A 21,389-nucleotide genomic window follows, 5' to 3' on the forward strand; every position below is an offset into this window, starting at 1 on the left:
CATGTACATTACTGTAGCAGTTTGTGTTTGCTGTCTGGGTAAGCAGATGTCTCTCACATCTTTCCTTACCATTTCTGCCACTTCACAACCAACTGCCTCCTTTGGAAGCAGATGTAAGAGGTGCTCACACCAGAGCAGTGCCAGGGAGAAAAAAAGCTTCCTGCTAAGAGCAAGATTTTATATAATCCCAAGTGAGACTACTATGAAATGAAACAAATACAGGCAATTAACACCAGATTAATGAAAGTTCTTCTACAAATCAGTAATTTAATTTTGTATTTTAATAGAGGCAACCATCAGCTTAGTTTGGCCAAGTAAGCCACACAAAATGTATTAAATACATCTTTTCAATTACTAGTTGGTTATATTCTTGTAAAAATGCAGTGGGCATAAAACAAAATGACAAAATATAAAGAAACTAACTCACACTGCCAAAATACTTGTCAAGAAGTTCTACATAGCGATGAATTATTTCCAGAGTTATTAGTTCATTGTCCTGATCTTCAATAGCACAGCAGAAATAGAGGCTTGCATATCTGTAATAACAAAATAATCCTGAGGTTAGCATACACGCATAAACAAAATGAATGTACTTGAGGAGTATCACATTCTCAACAGTCCTTCATGCTCAAGTTCAGCATATTGGTACTCCGAATCACAACCAAGCAAGTCCTACCAAAGAATGACTGAAAGACCCGAAGACACACACGTGTCCATGGGAGTAATGTCTCTGAGTCAAGCATGACTTCACTCTCTGCCATCCTTTAACGGACAGAACTAAAATAGCCAAAAAGGTGGTTGGAAAACTAAATATATTTGATTTTATGGCATCATGGCAGAGTTCTGAAATGACGTACCTTCTCTCTGTAACATCCATACAACCGGAACATTAATCAACTGACCCCCTATTAAACTTTCATCATGTAAGCTATACACAGATAATAAAAACCATAGAAAATGCCTCAAGAAACATAGACTGAATTAGTAATTAGAGTTTGGTCTTTATAGAGAATTTTAAAAAGTCAAAAACTCCAAAACCAACACCAATGTCATCCACCCCAACTAATACCAAGTCAACAATGCAATCCCTACTAACTGTCCTAGCATCAGACTGACGAGAGGCCATCAAATAGTTTCTAGCAATCCACTTCCATCTTGGAAGACAGGGAAGTCATAACTACAGATATGATCAAGTTCCACTTTAAGAAAAAGACCATCCAATTCTACTGTGCTCTATTATATTCTTGTTCAAGCCATGCTTAAAGAAACCTGATAAAAAAAAAAAAAAAAAAACCAAAAACAAAGCAGGAATGAAAGCTGAAAACCCCATTTAGTCTTTTCTAACATGCCAAAACCATATGCCCTTCAGTCACACATGGCACAAACCAGATTTCAAGTACCACCTGTTGTAACTGCTAATTTGCATCAGAAACAGCTTTTGTTTGCCTCTTTAGAGGGGACAACTGGTCACATTAAACACTCCTGTGCAGCCAGCCCTACTGAAAAATAAGTAGTTCAGATTTGAACACCTAGTTTAAGGTGCATAATTGTTTCCCATACAGAGAAATCCATCCATCTTTTAAACATTAAACACATTTTATCAGCTGGGACTTGTCAGACTTTTTAGAAGTCAGAAGTTCTGAAAAAACCCCACTGTATTTTCAGCTATGCTGAAATTCATCTCCAAGACACCTATCCAGTACCATTTATGATCTTAACACATCCCCCCTTCTCCCAGACTGCTCCAAATCAAATTGCTACAGCTTCAACATGAAAGATTAATCAGAATAGCTTTTATACAAGGTTTTATACAAAATCTTTTAAACTACTGTAAAATATTATTGCCTATCCTACCACAAAACATGACGGGGGAAGAGAGGAAGACACCTCCAGTGAAGGACACCTTCATTCCCTCTCTCTTTCATCTCTTCACCACGGGGATTCATCAGCTCATCAGAAGTCCTATCTGAGCACAGTTCTTTTGATTTTACATTGTTCTGTTTATGCCTCACTAATTTTTCAAGGACATTTACAGTCATTGTGGTAGCTTGCAACATTCAATCTGTATAAGGAACCTAAACTATTTTTAAAATTATTGGAAAGAAATATTATAAAGAAAAAACATGCTTTCAAACTACTGAGGAATTTTTAAGTCAAGCTCCATGTTATCATATTTCACTGTGGCAAAAAAGAGCACTGACACATTATTTGTTATTTACACTAATCACCAGCACTCACTAAACAAAGCCTTTCATCACCTGCAGAAGATCAGCACTGATTATGATGAAGCACAGTTCAACTGCTTCCTTATAGTGCTTAAACTCAAGTTGAACCATGTACCAGCAGACCTTATCAAATCAAATTTGACCCAAATATTTTAAGTTTATCCACATGGGACAGTCCCTCTCTGCTCCTGAAGTACTTAGGAGTCTCTCTTGACACACAACTATTCCATGGAAAAAGAAGGGAGGAGGGGAGGGAGGGAGTCCAACACAAAATACTTTCTCAGAACATGGTCTGCTCTCAGTGTCCTCATTTAAGAGAGCATGAAACATACTTTCAAAAGACCGTATTTGGCAGCTAGCAAGTAGACTGCACATTCAAGCCCTGCCAACCGCAGTTCTGGAGAAATAAGACCAAGAAATAAAAACTACTCAGTGGGTATCGACACAAAATGGAGGCCTGGGTATCTATTATTATACACAGAGAATATTTTGGTATTCATTTTTTAAGTAGCAACCACAACTAATGGATCACTACTCAACAAAAGAAAACAAATGCAGATTTAATGAGCCTGAATGGCAAAAGGCAGAAGAGTAAAAACAAGTCATACCAAAGGGCATGAGCATACTACAAAGGAATGCTTCAGATCCAAATTCTCAGAGGCATTATTTTAATTTCTTTCCCCTGCAGGAAGGGCTTCAGAAAAAAAAAAAAAAAGTGCTCACTTATAATCCACAGCAGACACTCGAAGTTTTGCCAAGTGCAGAAGTTTACACGGACAGTATCCACACAAAGACAAGTAGATTACTCGGGCTCAAAAAGATTTCTGGTCTGCAGAAACAGTTTCTTCCTAACGAGCCTGACAGCAATCTTTCATATGCACCCAATGAAAAGGCAAACCCTGATAGAAAAGTACATACTCGGAAGTAAATAAAGTGTAGTCCATAAAAACATTCTGCCTTTTTTATTCCTATTGCAGTTCTGGTCTTTTTTATTTCACTAAATATTATGAAAAAAATTGTCAGACTCAACTCAGCTGCTTACCCTCATTTAGGAAAATATTTTATGATAAATATCCTTCACCTATCAGAAAGGAGACCAAAACCAGAGAGACCAAAAACTGTTTGAACCAAATCACCTGAAAATGTAATACAGGATTTAAAGATCAAAAATGTAACACAGCAGGTATAAATACTTATGCAAATTCCTGCCTTCAGACAGATGGCCTTGAGATTTTTCTTTTTTGATAAGAAACAACTCCATGCCTCTTCCCATCAAGAGTTGCAATAATTCAGCAGTAAACAGGCAGGCAATGTTTCAGCAGAGTTCTCCTCTTCTGCTCTCACAGCCAGGTTCAGTAACTCTGCTGAGATATCAGGTCACTGTGGGCAGAGCACAACTTACAAATCCTACCAGCTCAGTGGTGTTCTCCTTCTAGATGAGAGAATACCTGCTTCAAGTCACCCCTGAAGTTCAGCACCAGATAAGCCTGCAAACAAGCCATAAGTCTGTCAGCATCTAAGTCGCTTTGCATGTAGATCCTAATTGTGGAAGTTTAAAGCTTACAAGGCTTGGTAAGAACAGAACTGAACTCTAAATGACAATGAGGAGGCAGACAAGTGCTTAATGAGCCCAAGAATCTGTGGTTTGCTGATAGCTAACCCAATGAAAATTGGTACAACTAATAAGCTGTGCTTGACGTAATTTTTTTTTTGTCCCACAACTTTACACATTTCTTTGAAAAACATGAACTTCTGAGGCTCCAGGACACAGTCTATCAAAGTGAAGCACTTTTCTAGTTTCTTTCTATTTCAGCAAGGCTATAGCCCCCAGCAGCTTCAAAATGAACAAGGATTTGATTCTGCTAATTCTCTAAGAAAAAACTGTTGCTTCTCGATACTGAAGTCCTCCTAGCGCCACACAAACTAAAACTCTGTACAAAGAAGACTTGATCTAATTAAATTTATCAAGTCCAAGTATCTAATTCACTAAAAACATTGCATTCAGCCAGTTTTACAAAGCTACCTAACTTACATCACAGTAATACTTTTAAGAGGTACAACTGGCTGCTAAGTTATACATAAAGAAAAACAAGGATCATGCCTAGCTGAGCACATCCCACTGGCCACATGGCTGTACCTTCAGCTCACAACACTTTAAGAGACACAATACCGGCACAATGGGCTCTTTCATTGCTTCTTCAGTGGTAGAAAGAAAGTTTTAAAACTTATTCTGTTTTAAGTCTTTAACATCACCTCTGATTATGGTTATGTGGTGCAAAAGACAACTGCCACATCAAGAGGAGCAAAAGCTATTGTAGTTTTATCATATCATATTCCAAATACAGTTCCAAACTGACACATAAAAGCAAAGCCACAATCCTTAATCAAATAACTAAATAACTAAACTACGTCCCAGGAATGCAGCTAAACAAATGCTAGCAAAGTAAAATTTATATAAAATAAGTTTTTCTCCAAGTTCTGACTTTGACTGCAATATACTGCACAATGAAAATAACTCATATTGCCAGAAGCTAAAATGGTGAACAGAAGAAGTCTTCCAAGAAAAAATTGGGAATTTTCACATTTAACACATTTTTTCTGTCACAGGGGGAAAGCTGCATGAACTTCTACCCTATATGCTCCAAACCCCCTATGTTACTTTTTAAATGACAAAATGTGAAGAGCAAAAACATCAGCTGTGTTTGTTAAATTTCTAATCAGCTGTCTGCAGATGACTCCCCCTCTATTTTCATAAAGCTAATTGTGGTTGGCTTCCCATTTTTAATTTTGTATTTTCCCAGCAAGTCACTTCATATCTCTATGCTTCTTGAAGTTAGAAGCTCACATCTTCTTTTTAATCTTCCAGTGTCTATCAGCCTGAAAAACTATTTTCCAAACCAGCTACAGAATACATATAAGCCAATTCATGCACCATGACAAAAGCTGGGCACCTTTCTGTGCTCTATAGTGCTGAAGGAAAAAAAACTTTAGAAGGCAATGACTGAGCCGATGTTGCAACCATTATAAATGGTACATGTACAGAACAGAGGGAAATAAAAGCTACATCACCTACATTTAGATGAATTTTAAGATCTATTTCCTTGAAAATTCAGAAAACATCCTATAAAGACAAAATGCAACACAGCTAAGGAGGCTAATCAAAATAGCCCAGCAGTTCTAATAAATGGAAGTATCATAAGGAAGTTAAAGCTACTGTCTTGCCAACTGCTGCATTTAAGTTCATTTTATTCCTTCAAAAAGGTATGATGAGACCCTTGAATACAGTTCTTATACTGCCAATCATTCTTTGAGCTGCAATATCTAGGTTCCATTCTCCTACATGTGAACAACAAACACACTCTAAAAACAAAACCAGCATTTAATTTTCAAGAATTTAAGACGCTAAATAGCAATAGCCACATTCTTTTAGAACTTATATTACAAAACATTTGCACCAGCAGGTTCTGATCATTCCCAGCAATAGATCAGACAAGAACAAATCTTAGCAGAAATCCTCTAGAGATGCTCAAGAGGAACTGCAAGCACATTTTGCAATTTCACAAGCCACAGAGCTCCTTCTGGTGGGTTTTGCTTTTAGCCATCACCTTCTCAGCTACAGAAAGTCACCCTTTACAAAGAAATTATACTAGCTGGTGCTCACCATCTTAAACTATGATGCAATGATGGGAACAAGTCCCACAAACCTAAGAGCTGTTAGTGTTACCAGATACAGACATTTAAACTATCAACTTTTACACCTAGTCCTTCTGGTGATGTTTCAGTCAAAAAAAAAACAGTTGAGGTGTTCATTAGCTTGGTACAATCTCATCTTCAGCAGTTTCATAGGCTCTCTGTGCCAGACTGGTCTGCAGACAGTGAAATAAGCTACTGCAGTCAGCTGTGCACACCAGCAGTCCAGCAGACAGACTGCAGTATTTAGACCATTTTTAGCCAGACATAGATGTCTCCCAGCAAATTTCTTTGCTCTCCTTGACCACAGGACCCACAACACACCACTGAGATGCAAGAACTCCACAACATTTAGCAATTCAAAGAGTCCTATCCCAATTTCCACCAGCTCCCTAGACACAAAAGGACATGGCAAGTAGTTGTTAACAGCAACAAACAGGGAGGGAAAGCAGCTGTGTGGAAGCATCCCCAGAACAACTACTGCTGTTCAAGACTGGGTAAGGAAGGAAACAGGCAGGCCTACTAATGCACATTTTCCTGATTTAGTCCCATGAATGCCCAGCTGAAAAGGCACTTGCAGGCATTAATATGGAAGGAAGCACAGCAAGTGTTTGAGCAAGCTTGTCTACATACATGTTCAAAGAGTTTTGTGAGGAAATCAAGCAGCAGAAAAAACTGTGTCTGCTATCAGCATAGCTTCATGCATTGTTTCTCCTCTTTCCTCCTCATGTTGAAGAACTATGTGCATACTCACACACATACCTTTACACAAACCAATGTATATATGAGAGCAGCACTTAGAACATCTAAACATATTTGATACTACCCATTTGTTATCCTGGAGAAGAGTTACAAACTCTTCATTTCTGATCCAGTCCTTTCTGTCCTATCTACAGGGAATACAACAATATTTACTGTGGGGCACAAACTATCTACCATCTCCACAAGAAAACAGGAATGCATAAACATTCTCAGGTTTACAACTAACTAGGGAGGAGAGATAACTCAAGGCTTTGTAGCACCACCTTTAGCTGGAAGAAATGCAGCATACCACATCAGGAGGAGGATTACTGTTATTTCTGGAGAAGAATTATGGTCACACCACTACACTCTGATACATTCTAAAGACAAGCACAAAGCTAAAAAATGCGTGCCAAATACTCCTACAAAGGTTAGGGAACAACTGAAAAATGAAATTGTTGTGAAGAAAATCATACAGTACTTCCACCAAAAGAAAGCTAGCCATGATTTTTTCAATAATGAAAAATTGCTTTTTGTACATACAGAGGGAAAAAAAAATAACAAAGCCCAAACCAAATACTACGAAAAACTACTGCCTAATTTCTAGAACCCTTTAAAAGCAAGTTACATTTTCAGGTGATTTATGAAGCCACTTCTTGAGGTAAATATTTACAAAATTTTTATCACTTATTAAATCTGAAATGTGTACAAATATGAAGCATGTACGTACTGCATGAACCTAAACAGACTACCAAGAACTGCCACTCCTTATAAAAATAGGAGGAAAGCTCATTTCTTCAGTACATTTCTAAATGCATGAGTGATTTTCCACACATGAATGACTCCTGCTTGGTTATCAAATTAGATGCAAGGCAAAAGTCAGTCTTCTCTGTAACCAGCAGAGGGAAGGAAAACAAAAACCAAAAAAAACCCAACAAAACAAGAACAACCTTCATTATTTTCGTGCTACTTAATACACAGTTTGTAATGTACGGCAATTACGAGGTTAGTGAGACAGAACCACCTTTTGTAGACAATCTTCAGGTCTCTCCATTCCAGGAAGCTGCACATTTTCGGTTTGCGGGCTAATACTGTTTGAACAAGTTCCCTTGTGATTTTCTTCTTTTCTTTGTCAGATAATGGGACATACCACTTCTGGAGTCTCAGTTTCCCCTGGCGACTAAAAAGCAACATAAACTGCATCTGTTGAATGGAAGGAGGGGAAAAAAGAAAAGCATTAATCTCAGTCTCCGAGTTTCAAAAAGATCTGAGAAAAACCAAGCAGGAAGCAAGTCGGACATCCAAAACCCTAACTACATTACATATTTCTATAGCACTGGCAGATGTTACACAAGATTTGGAAGTAGCAATGATACAAAGGATTCTGCAGAGCAAGGTCAGTCAAGCCAAAGGCAGTAGAAAGCGCACACAAGTTTCAGAAAGGTGTCAGAACCACGGGCTGGGAGTGAATACACCCCAATTTCAGACCAGCCACGTCCAGCACTCCTATGGTTTCATTTGCGTTCTCTACCCAAAATGACAGAAAAACAGCACAGCAGACTCTTCCAGTACCCAGTCTCATTTCCAATTCACCGGATTAGAGCCTTAGAGGAGCAATTTGCACTTAAAATCTTTCTGAAAAGCCTCGGAATACTTTAAAAGACATCAAACCTCCCAGCGGAGAGTCCTATGGCACAGAAAAGCCCAGTCTTTTCCCACGTTACACAAAAGGAGAGATTAAGAGCTTTCCCTGCGGTCTCGCTTCCTCTAAAGGAGTGATGTTGCAATTATATTTTAAGAGGAACTTGCCGGGCTGTGTTTTTCCAGCAGCGGTAACATTAAATGAAAAGGTTCAGGCTTTTTTCTTTTGCCTTTTTGCTCGAAGTTGTATCGGGCTGGAGAAGTTTCCCAGGCAATTATGACAGACATGAAATACGATGCGAAAGCCCAGCCTGGTCCCGGGTGACAAGCGTGACCAGCGCCAGCCGCGACGAGCGGCGGCCGCGCCCGCAGCGGCTCCGCGGTGCCAGGGCGGGGGCAGAGCCCCGCAGCCCCCGCAGCCTCCCAACATCCCGCCTCGCCTCCCCGCCGGCCCCAGCACCGCCCCGGCTCCCCCGTCGCGGAGCGAGCGGCTCAGGAGGAGAGCCCGGCTCCGCGCGGCTGTGCTCACCGTGCCCGGGGGATAGTGGAGCTGAGGCGGAGAAGAAGCAGGCAGCTCTGCCCAGACCGGTACCGCGATGTTACTGCCGCGGCCGCCGAGCGGGACTGAGGGAGGGGTCGGGAGGGGACGGGAGGTGCCGCCGCCGCGAGCGCGCGCGCGCCTCAACGGCCGCCCCCCTCGGGCAGGTCAGGGGCGGGGCCGGGATCGCGGGGGGGGGCGGGGCCGGGATGGAGAGGGCGTGGTCCGAGAGCCTCAGGACAAAACTTTATCAGCGACAGCGGGAGGGGGGACCGGGGAGAGCTCGGCCGTCACCCAATCGGAGAGCTCAGCGCGCGGGCGGGAGGGAGGAGCGAAGCAGTCCCGGACCAATGAGAAGCAGGAAAAGGCGGGGAAGGCGGAGCTGGTGTTGGCGGCAGGAGGGGCTGGAGCAAGAGGCGGGGTTTAGATGCCCTAATCCGCGTGGCCCGAATTGCGATAAGGCAACGGCCGGCGCGGCAACAGCCAACCAGGCGGCGCGGTGCAGATAGCGGTCCGAGAGCAGCCAATGGGCGGGCGCGGCACGGAGCCGGGGAAATGACATCAGTCAATCAGGCGCCCGGAGACTGAGGCTCTTCCCCCGGCCCCGCCAGCCCCGAGCTGGGGGGCTTAAAGGAGGGGCGGCCGAACCGCGCATGCGCCGCGTGGTGTTTGCTTCCAGCACGTGCGCGTCCGGGGGGCGGAGGCTGAGGGGCCGCGCGCCGGGCAGGAGCGGTGGGGCTGCGTGTGAGGGGATCGAGCCTGTGAGGGGGTTGTCCTTCGGAAGGGACCGAACCTGGGAGGGTATTGTCCTCCTGAGGGGACCGTCCCTCTGCGGGGATTGTCCTTCTGAGGGGATCGACCCTATGAGGGGATTGTCCCTGCAAGGGGAAGTTTTTCCCCTAAAGTCACCTTAATTGAGAGCTGCAATTAGATTGGCAGGACCAGCCGCCGACAGTGATTTAGCGGTGTTGTGTTTCATTATTGCTTGGTTTTAAAAATATCATTCATGTGTGTCTGCAGAGGTTTTGTGTGCTGAAACAGCTCAGTTTGGGGTTTGGTTGGTTGGCCCGTTTTGGTTTTGTTGTGGATTGGTTTGGTTTTAAAATTCTAATGGAGATGGGCAGAAAACGCATTAGTTAGCTGGAAGAAACATAGCGGTGTCTCTGCAAGCCGAAGTCGGAGCCCCTTATTGTAAAAACGATGTTTCGAGCACCTAAAGCTCTCAGCATCGTCGCTGCTCACAACCACCCCCCAGCAGTAAATGAACAGCAGCGCCCTGACCGAGCTGATCCGGTAATGGTGTGTCAGTGACCGACAGAACCCGGGAAAGGGTCGTGCTCCCAAAGCAGCTCTCCCTGAGGAGCAGCTCAGAGCGCCTCAGGATGTGTCACGCTTTTATTACTTTCTATTATTGACACTTTAAATTAGCGCCCATTCTTCTGGCTACGAAACGGCTATGGCAGCAGAAACTGGGGCTGGAAATGCTTTTGTGTAAAAATGTGCATGGTCTGAAAGGAAAGCCAATTTTCTGACGTTTCAAGGAATGCTATAGTCAATTGTACTTGAGGAAAACTGCAGATGTATTCCTGATTTTATAGAAGAGCTTATAATTATGAGAGTGAAGTGGCATGCTGACAAGGAGGCATATGTGAAACCAAGCTGAATGGATCAGGCAATTGCAGTATTAGAGGTCGTGTAGAAAATGAGAGCTGCTGTTGTAGGGGCTTGTTCCTGTCACATTTAATGTTCGTTGAGCAGCTGTCCTGTTCTCATGTTAACCTGCCTTTCATCAAGCACAGGAACAGTTGTGCGTGGATCTGTTACCTCAGAGAGGCTGCCCTTACACCAGGCTGTTACTTTGTCCTCAGCAGTTGCCAGGCTTTGCAGTTCTGCTTCTTTCCTGTGAGGTTATTCCGTGGTCTAAAATACCCTGTTTTTCAGAAAACTTTCATAAACAATCTCTTTCCTAATCAGCACTTTGCTCATCTTTGAATTCAGCAACATGTATTTGGTGATTCTCTGAGTGCATGTGCACTTCAGGGGCTTTGAGACTTCTAAATCATAATTTAAGATGGCAACCAACTTTTATTTCTCTTTGTCTGTGCAACGTCCAGTTTATTAGCATTGTTATGGTAATGGGAGCTCTAAAATGAATTTCTGAAGGAGTTACACCAGACCTGTGTTATGATTTGTCACTTCCCAGCTCAGTGGAATATTTCTGCATATGGATCAAACCACACGTTTTTCAAAGACATAGCTGTTTGAAATCAAACTACACAGTTCAAGAAATGTCTGTGTTTTGGTGGCATAATGTCTTGAAGCTTCAGATTCTTTTTTTTTGTTTTTCAGTCCTGCATATTTTTTTCTTCTTTTTTTTTTTTTTTGCCAGATTTTACTGTTCATTTGCAGTGTATCATTTCATACAGTGATAAAAGGGCAATTGTTCCACTACTTTTCTCCCTTCGCTCTTCTACTTGGCTGGATTTCTTCAGACTCTAACCTGGGCAGAATCACTCTGCTATACACAGTTTTGGGTGCTGTGATAAGGCATGTGAGACCTGTGCTACATGCACTGGTGGAAACTCTAGCCGGGCGCAACTTGGCAGAAGCTTTCTGTCTTCCACAGCCTGTACTGCCTCCTCATTCCTATTTCAGACAGAGGATGCAATGTTCTCAAGCCTGCTGGGATTACCACTTATATGATCATTCCTTAACTCATTTCTTTCAAAATGACCCTGCTTATTTTAAGCAGTTTAAGGTGTGATTCCATGTCAGTTTCAGGTCATCTAAACACCAACTTCTCCCACCCTCTCCTTCCATTCCCACCTCTGTGTTCCCTTTTTTTTTTCCTGTTCTGGCACTTTGCTTCATCTCCTACTGCCAACAAGGCTGTTTTGGCTGTACAGGTGACTGAGGGAGTTGGCTTCAGGACTGAGCACCTGTGTTGGGGGACAGTGACAAAGGTAATGCTGTCCCTTCTATTCCTGCTGTCTCTTTCAGGAACTTCAGAAGACTTGCTGTTCACATTTTTTTTTTTTTAGTGTTAAAATTTGTACTAATTGTGCCTCTTAATATCAACTCTATCATTTTTTCCTCTGACATTATCCTGTCACTTGCCCATTGAGCTAGAAATGTACTGAATTAGCTCTAATTATCAAATTGATAAAGATATATATGATGCTTGCAACAATAATGTGCCTTTGAGTATTCCACAAACCCGTGACAGTGCAAATGTCAATGCAGTCTAATTTTAACATGACACAGTGAGTCTTCTGTTCATTAGCTTTTGTTCATTGTCTTATATCCAGCTTGATAATAATCCCCTGATTTATTTTGGATGGATTTTTTTTTAGCTGCTAATAGTTGTAGAATCCTTTGTATAGTTGGAGAATCCTTTGTATTCCATTTTAGATGTAAGGTAAGTCTTCGGGAGATATGTTCATTGACCATAAGACATTTGGGGTCTTCAGCCAAGAGTTTGCTTTGTAAATTATTTCCAGCATGACTTGAGAAACAGAAGAGAACTGCCTGGAGCTGGGGAGAGAGGCAGGAAGGAAGCTTACATCAAACAAGATTAAATTTGCTTGGGTTTGACTGGTATGGTTTATGTCAATTTTGGTGGATTTGTTTGTTTGTTTGCTTTTATTTAATTAGACTATAGTTGTTTTGTCTGTAATAGTGGGTCTTATACAAAAATTAATGCCATAACCTCCTGGTATTTGGCACTTCATCCATGTTGTTATTGCCAAATCTGACGCTCATAAAATAATTTTGTTGTGTTTTCACTCTCAGCCAAAATGATGGGTAACATGAACTTTATAACATGAACTAGTCAATAATTGCTATGGAAAATTCGCTTACTAAATTAAAACAGTTTTTTTTTTTTTTCTTCACACAGTATTTTGTAAAGAAAAGGTTTGCTCCTGCCTGCTTTTCATCCGTTTCAGCCTCTTACAGAGGAGGGCAACATACTTTGGGAGTACATGCTGTGTTTTTGCAGTCCTCTACTGAAGTAGGGTGTGGATGTGTGAGTCAGACTCACTTTACTGTTAATTTATCTTCTTGATGCTCAATATCAGGCTACATTTTCATCGACTGAATAACTGTGGAGTCATTATGAAGGCAATAAGAATTGAGTAACTACCCTTGGAAGTGATTGCTGCTGGATTTTTGCCTCTTAAGCCTCCAAACAGGATGTTACGTTACTGTATGCAGTTCCCTTCCCTGATGTGCTGTCTGAGTATTGGCCAAGCTATCAGTGTCCCATTATGATTCATGCAGAACACTAATCCCAGTGGAACCAGTGGAAGTATAAATGAGACCACAAAGGACAGTTTCATTGTTCTGCTTCTTCTTTTTTTTTTTTTTTTTTTTTTACAGTGAGCAATCCCTCTTGATGAAATACTATTAAGTGCAATCTAGTAGCCTGATTGCTAGGTGCTATTAAATCATCAGATCGTGGCTGGTGTCCTTACTCCTCTGTCTTTTCTTTGTGGGGGTTACCAGTTTGCCTGTCTTCTTTTAAACACAGTTGGTTTTCAACAGACACATATGGCTCTCAGAAACACAGATGCCAGGTCACATGTGTGACAGGCACAGCTCCAAAATGATTATCATGGAGGTTTATCCCTGAAGCTGAATTTTCAGAGCTGAAGGAATAGTTTGAAGTTGAAGTGTGCACCCTTGTTATGAGAATTAGTCTAAACCATGCCTTACACGTGTCCTTTGCTTTGTAAAATAAAAACTTGCTTTTGAAAGTATCTGGATATGTAGAAATGAGGAAAGGGAGTATGGTAGATGCCAGTCAGTGAGGGCTTCCTCTTAGCTGCCGTATTTATTAGCCTCAGTCTGGTGCAAGACACAGGAGTCATTTGAATAGGACATGCACAAACCAGCTGGCAGCACTGGCTGTGTTAGGTTAGTGAGCTGCAGATTTCCCTCTTATTTAGGTCATGTTCTTATCTTCTGCTTATCCATGTTTATATTGGAGTAGTGCTCAGAGGCCCCAAAAGTGAAGAAAATAACTACACTGCAGACATTTATGAAGAAGTTGTTATGACTGCTAATGCTTCCTCCTCTTCCACTGCTACAAACTCTGCCATAGTGCAGCAAAGAACTGAACAGATTCTGAAGGAAGTGTGTGAGGAAACCTGAATTTTTAGCCTCACAAGAAAGTGGCTGGGAGGAATGGAGAGAGGAAAGGAGAGGAGGCTGGGATTTCTGAGACTGCATCAATGCTTTAAAGAGTTGTTCGATATCGCACCTCACGTATATCTTGCTCCCACTTTGGCAATCCTAAGAAAGCAGTTGCTGCCACTGCGGTTTCTGAAGTAGCTGATGCTGCAGGTTAATGTGCTTGCTGTATCCATCCCCTTATATGGAGGAGTATCTGGACAGGCTTGTGCAGAACTACTTGATGTTTCCCAGGATGAAGATTTTTTTTTAATATACCAGGGCATAACTTTGGATAGGACACTGGGGAGGTCAGACATGCAGAGGAAGACACTGCAACAGGTTTTCTGGTACACACTTTGGTCATCCAAAATCCACTGAAGACCTCATTTAGGCATCTATGTCCACTTTGGTCCCTGCTTTGAGACAGACCCAACTGGTGATCCCGTAAGGCCTCTTAGTCTGTGTGTGGAGACTGATCTAACATACCTTAGGAGGTACTGCCTTTTGCACCAAAGAGATAATCCAGTTTCCAACCTCTGACTTTCCCGGATTGGCACGTCTCATGGCTTTGCGTAGCCATGAGATACAGACTTCCACAGCAAGTGTCTTAATTTTCAGCACATAGAAACTTTTAATGAAAACTTGGAAACTGCTCTGACTTTAAGGTGGCAACCTGAAACCAGAATTTTTCATGTTATTATCAAACTCATCAATCTCCCAAACTTACACACTGATTCTATAGTCTTACACTAAGCTTTCATTTCAAATCATTCTGGAAGACTCAGTATAACTTTCTCTATTGTTTTAAAGAAAATATACTGCATGTTCTGCCACTTCCATAAAGGGACCACACAATCCATAAGGTCTTCATTTACTGCTGTTTTCTTCTTTGGTTGAAGTGTTTTAAGATGATGAAACTGGGATAGTCAAAGCCTGTAATCTATTTACTGCCTAGTTTTAAAGGTTCAAGAAGAATTTAAATGATGCGTAGATATTGTGCTGGCTGTATCCAGTTGTGACAATTTTATCCATGTGAATTCTCGTTCAAGCTGCCTAGACCCACAACTATTGCCATGGCTTTGTGAAGCCAGTCTTTGCAGTGCAACCCTCAGTCTTCCACAAAGCTGCAGAACAGCAATACAGGAAACATCTCTGCCAGGGGGATATGTGCATCATTTACCTGGGAACTTGAGGTTTTGACAGATTTTGAAGAACTAGAGTGAATATGGAATGAGTGTGATAAGGCTCAGTATAGTGTCTTGTGGAATGGGATTTTATAAACAAAAATCTCTTTAAACTGTTGACTGTTTCTTATGCTTTCACACCCACATACTGGGAAATACCAAAATGTGTGTGTTTGATTGGTCTGGCCAAGATCATCTGTGGGATCATACAGAGAATAAGGATGCTGTCTGTTATTCCTCATTGTGCCTCTGGATTTCTTGGTTGGCAAGTGACCTGATTTTGAGCTTGCTTTTTATATTCTCTGGGAGGGAGTGGTGTTTGGGATATTTTGCCTCACTATTTTGTTTCACTTTTCACAAATCAATGAATTTCATGAATGTGTGTTGCCTTTGTGTATTTCTTTGCCCTGGACTTGTTCTTTCTCTTGTTTGATACCTTATCGTTAAGTCAGTTTGTTCTTCCTCTCTGTCCACAGAACTTTTTAACACATCCAACTTCTTCTGGTACTTTCACACATACACACACACACACACACACACACACACACTTCCATTCTCACTCCATTAATGCCAATTTAATATTTTTTTCAAATCACTGTAAAAGAAACAAGTAGCTCCTCCTACCCCCCTGAACATTTTGTTTAAGTGCAAGCCTCACGTTTTTGTTAAGTCGTGATTTATTTAATACAGCAGAATATCAAATACACTTAGAAGACCAGTAAGAAGGGGCCCCATTTACTCTCTGACTTTAGGATTCTGTGCTATTCCAGAGGGTCATTAGTGGAACACTTCCAAAAGGACATTCAATTATTTGCTCAAGTCTGAAAGGCCAATGTTTCACAAGTAGAGAGCATGCTATTAACAAGGATGAATCCTTTGGCAGTGTATCCTTTCTACTGCAAAATACTTGCCGTGTGGAACCCAAGGCCCTTATTATAAATTCATGAATTATTTTAATGCATCCTGGCAGCTTTTAGAAGCATTGCAATCATGTGGAAGCAAGAAAAGAAATAAAAAGACCACTGGTTTGTACAAAATAATACAGCTATGCTCATATTTGATCTAGTTCTCTAGTGGAAAAGGAATAATTGAACCTTTTTTTAAAAAAAGATTGAGAGACATTTCTACTACATTACATCTGACCTGTTGATTTAGAAGTTTTGTTCACATAAGAGATAACTCAATGTAGATCATCAATAAAAGAGAAAAGATGTCTAAAATGAACACGGTCCTTGTTGTATTGGAGGAGTTGTAAAATCATGTTGTAAACCTTAACTACCCCTTGTCAGAAAGTAATACTCTAACAGAAAAATCTGGCTTTCAAGAAGTCCTTTCATTTCTTCATCATATTTTAAACACTCCCCACAAATTGTGGATTTTGCTTAGAGCACTCTTAGCTTGGAGGTGGTTTTTGTTGCAGAGGCCAAGGTGTCAGAAAGTGGATCTGAGAGTGAGCAGATCTGTTTCCTTGGGGCAGTCTGGTGCAAAATCATAGTGACAGTCAACAAGTAACATTTTTTGTGGTAGATGCTTGAAGAAGTATCCAATAGCTGATTTCTAGTATAGTTTTCATAATAATATTTTTCCCATTAGGCATCTGTTATAGAAACAAAAGAGATATTTTGTGATCACAAGCCAGAGAGGAAGTATTGAATAGGATGCATTAAAACGAGGAGTGTTGTGTATAACACAGTTGACCCTGACGTAAGGCTGAAACTAAAGATTCAGACATTCAAAGTTCTGTCCCTTATTTCTATAGAGCCAAACACAGCTGAGCTTTGGATGGGATCCTTTTGTAAGGAGATCCCACTTGCTCAGATTTACAGAAAAATTTGATTTAAAGAAAGCTTAAAATTAGATTCTCTAACCAGTCTTCCACGAAGAATTCAAATTTTAACAGTTTGCTTTGACACTGATAAATGATATCAATAATCATCATCATCATCATCATTGTCTTCAGAATTAAGCATCTTTCCTCTCCATTCAGTCATGAGTAATTTGCATAATTACTCATGTAAAACAGTGTAGTGAAATCACCCCCAAGTAGCTAAACAGTCTGAAAAAATTAGGCCTGTGCATAAACTACAGGTAAATTTTAAAAGGTTCCACAGACAAGAGACCCATGCCTGAAACAGAGCAACAAGCTAGGAAATATTTAGGTTGGTTTATATTTATTTACAAATGTTTGTAGCAGATGGTTACCAACATTTCATCAGTGTGGCTGTTTAAGCAACTTAAAAGCTGTAACAAACAGCCCAATTTATGTAGCAGCTTGCCTGCTTCAGCCCACTCTCACTTGCCTTACCCAGAATGGCTCCCATTACAATTCATCACAGCTAAGTAGCTGAAAAAGGAAATAGTGCAAAACCAGGAAAGCAGCATGGTTGTCCAAAGCTAGAGATCAGTGGTTTCCCCATCACAGCTGCCTGCTTTGAGAGATACTTCTGTGCATAGCAATTTTCAGAAGATTTCTCACTCTCCTATGTACACACTGTACCTGGGTTATTACAGCTTGCAAAGACAACAGATGCAGAAGCTACCTTAGGTGCTAGTTAGGGATCATTTAGTTCACCACTTTGTTTTTAAGAGAGCATATTTAGCAGATGAACTAAGCTAGTCTGCTCTTTCCCCACATTACCCTCATTTTCATATAACAGCCAAGGTGGCTTAGATGAGGTAGTGGCTGACAGGTGAAGGTGGGTACTCAGAGGGGTGTCTGTGGTTGGGTATGGGTGTCTATATATTGGTAAAAAAATACTGTCTGAAGAAAAGAGATAGAAATTAGGGTCACAGTTTAATTCCCCCCAAAGAAGGCCTCACACCTAAGAATATTGCATTTAGAATTGTCATATAGAATATACAGTTTGTATACCTCCTAATGAAACAGAGAGCTGGGCTGCTCTCTCTTAGATACCTAATTTGTTCACAAATTCAAGAATAAAGGTTATCTCTTCATAGGCAGCTGGACGAAACTACTTGTGATGCCATTGTAGGTAGAAGAAAGCATCAATTTTATCGCCATAAAAGGAAGGACAGTATGAGTAAACAGTGATTTAAAAATGGAAACAGGAATGCTTGTTTGTAAACATTTATTGTGAAGCTGACTTTCCTGTTTCTTTTCTAGAAAGTGGTAAGGAAAAGGGTAGTCTCTGGTTAAGAAGAATGTCACTGCAGGTGGCTCAGAGTAGAGTGTACCACCATCATTTCACTGTCTGACTAGGCCTCAGGGGCTGTCTGGTGTCAGAAAGCCATGCTCAGCAAGAGCTGAGCCTGTGCTCACATTTGTGTCTGAGAAAGTGTTATTGAATGTACATTTGCACTCATTTCCTGGGAAATGAGTTCCTTCCTGGGAAAATTCTATCTACAGCGACAATGTACAACATCATGCAAACCAGGTGGAGTCTGAACTGGAAATGGTTGTAGTTTATATTGATTTAATTGATTAGGCTGAAATTACTAAAATGCTGAGAATAAAAGGGCTTTTATTCCTTTTCTATCTTTCATTTATATGTGTGCTCAAAACAATTTTTATGAGAAAATTTCCTAAATTAGGAGTGATGTGCTTTAAAAGATCCTTTCTGTGTGACTTGGCATGTTCCACAAGAAAGTTCATTTAAGACCAAGGTGTGCATGCTTAGATGTGATGCTTGCCCACTGCACACATTGCTGAGGTCCCCCCTCAGAGCTGAGGAGCTCTGAGCTTACACATTAGCCCAACGTGGGAACATTTCCATGTCACAGCGTGACGGATGCTCCCATTGACTCGTTATTGCTGTACCCATTCGTGTGTACTGGAGCATTGAGCCAGTAGCTCTCTGTGTGCCAGGACCTGCCATTGTGCCACCCATGGGAGCCCTGGCATGCCTGGGAATGACAGGACTGTGGGTCAGGGATGCAGGACTACTGACACTGGCTTGCCTGAACCCTCCCTGCAGATCCACCCAGTCCTAGAAACAGACAGACACTAGGTTAGTTAGTTTTGGGTCTTAAAGCGGCTTCAGACTGAAATTGCCAGACTGAGGAGGGAACAATGGGTGTGTGCAGGCTGGAAACTGGCTAGGAGCCCTGAATAACTTTCCAGTGTAGACATCGACACTTTGGAGACTTTGGCAGCATGTCTGCTTACTTTCTACTGAGTGCTGAATCATCCTGCTCAGCTGGGATGAGCAGCACCTGGCCAGGAGAGGCATGCCAGGGATGCCACTGTGCTGAGAGGCTGTGCCAGACTGGGGCTCAGGGTGAGCTTTGAGGTTCGGGGTGAGTTTTGGGGTTTGTGACACTCTTGATTCCTGGACGTTCCACAGATATTCTCCCATGCACACAGGGCAGGTACCTCTGGAACCAGGCAGAGCCAGGCATGCAGGGTCCATACCAGAAAAAGGCAGATTCACCAGACACCAGGCAGGCAGACTTATGTGGTTGCCCTTTTCTCCCTTTGCTGCAGAGTGGAGCCAGTGCCTTGCCATCTCTTAGGAAACAGAAGCTGTGGGCCTTGCTGCTGGTGGATGCAGACAGTGCTGTTAGACTTGTCTCAGAAATTCCTGGTAATGACATATTTAAAATGGATCAGATTACATTTTCATTAGTGTTGCCACTTCTGGAGAGAGAGGAATGCTGAGTGGTGATCATTATTATTGCTTTAACAGATTGTGTCTGTGCATAGCTGCCACCTGCCACTCTCAGTACTGTGCTGTAAAATTGTTTGGGTGATGCTATGAAAGTACAAATTTTCTTGGGGAAAAGACAGTGCTCTGACCTTTGCCTCAATATTCAACTTCCCTAAGACCTGTCCAGGCAGTAACCTGGGTCAGCATGAAATATGGCATAGATTGTTTAGAAAGTGTGGCATTGAGTCCTTATTCTGTGTAAATCCCGACATTCAGCAGTTTAATAGGGATCTCCAAATTTGCACCAATGGCAAGTTTAGCCATGTCTTTAATTTATAATTCAAAATCTTTGTCACAAATCCAGAAAACATTACTCCAAATTTTGATCTTCAACACTGGAAACTGTTCCCAAGTAAATGCAAACTGTGGCTTGGCTGTGGTCAGAGGCTTATGATATGCATTGCTTCTATTTTAAACACATGTGGAAAGAATGGATTTTGTAGTTGAAAGCCTGATAATTCTGTTATCCCTGTTCAGTTTTTTAGCAACATCTGTTCTTCCAAATCAGAAATTCCTGACAAATCATATGAGCAAAAGCTTACTTTATTTATCCGTGCGGTAGGCAAACCATTAGAATTACCAAAATCTGGTTGGGGAAAGAAATATGTTTATAAAATGATTGGTTTAAGTCTTTGTTGTCTGAGAAAATGACTTTTTAATGTACTGGCAGCTGTCTCCCTCTGGCATATTTTCAGTTTAACAGTTTATGTTAGAGCCAGATCATTTGTTTCATAACTGTCTGTAGCGTAACAAACAGCACTTTTAAATCTCCCATCAGCCCACACACCATATAAATGTTATCTGTCCCAATTGGGATACTTTTCCCATCACTGTTTCCTTAATTGTGCCTGAAAAATGCTTAAATAATATGGTCACATGATAATCCTCTTTTAAGGCCCAGAGAGTCATCTGAAACATTTGGATGTTTTTATTAGGTCATTTTAATTTTGTCAAGGAAGATACTCAGCACATTAATGTTGAGTAAATAAATAAATAAATAAATAAATTTGCTAAAGTAGTTCTATAATGATTATTTAAATCTTATCTAGGAAAAAATAGTGTTATTTTCTGGTCCCTAGACCTTCCAAAACCTAGTGTGTTAGGTACTGTGTAAATACTGTCTGCATGCTTACAGGATAAATCAGGGTTTCAATGAAATGTTTTCATACTTTTCTTTCAGATATGAGAGCACTGGGCTTCATGGTCTCCTTCCTTTTGTATCCAGTGGTGTTCAACAGATCCATGCTGGTTTTGTGAGTGCAGAAGCCTGCACTGCAGGGTTTGCTGTCCATGCTTCCATCCCTTGGGCATCATACAGGACATCCTCACCACCACTTTGGTGCAACACCTGCACCTTGGATTGAAAACTGCATTCTGAACACTGAAATGAAGTCATAGGAGTGGCAGCTGGAAGTGAATCAGAGAGAAGCTTTCTTGTTTTCCATTTAAAGTGGTCTTCTGACATTATTTTTTCTCCTTAACTGTATGTTGTGGACATGGCAAAGCAGTCTCAGCATTGGATTAATAT

The 21,389-nt window shown here is 41.3% G+C and overlaps 1 protein-coding gene across 6 annotated transcripts in view; it reads right to left on the minus strand.

Annotated features, from left to right (window-relative positions):
• The window catches only part of AP1S2 (adaptor related protein complex 1 subunit sigma 2), a 31,009-nt gene extending 22,017 nt beyond the window's left edge, over positions 1–8,992 (minus strand). For 2 of the 6 annotated variants that reach the window (XR_009485478.1, XM_059839815.1), the window contains exons 1-3: positions 8,827–8,991; positions 7,681–7,859; positions 428–536 (exon numbers count right to left, since the gene is read on the minus strand). Coding sequence is in view for 5 of the 6 variants with exons in the window: in XM_059839815.1 (XP_059695798.1) it covers positions 428–536; positions 7,681–7,859 (288 nt within the window). In the remaining variant the exon portion in view is untranslated. Of the gene's footprint in view, positions 1–427; positions 537–7,680; positions 7,860–8,826 lie in introns of all 6 variants that reach the window. The other 4 variants (XM_059839813.1, XM_059839816.1, XM_059839814.1 and 1 more) reach the window with 3 other exon arrangements.
• Positions 8,993–21,389: the final 12,397 nt, after the last annotated feature.

Source organism: Haemorhous mexicanus, chromosome 2, assembly GCF_027477595.1.
Source record: "Haemorhous mexicanus isolate bHaeMex1 chromosome 2, bHaeMex1.pri, whole genome shotgun sequence".
NCBI lineage: Eukaryota > Metazoa > Chordata > Aves > Passeriformes > Fringillidae > Haemorhous > Haemorhous mexicanus.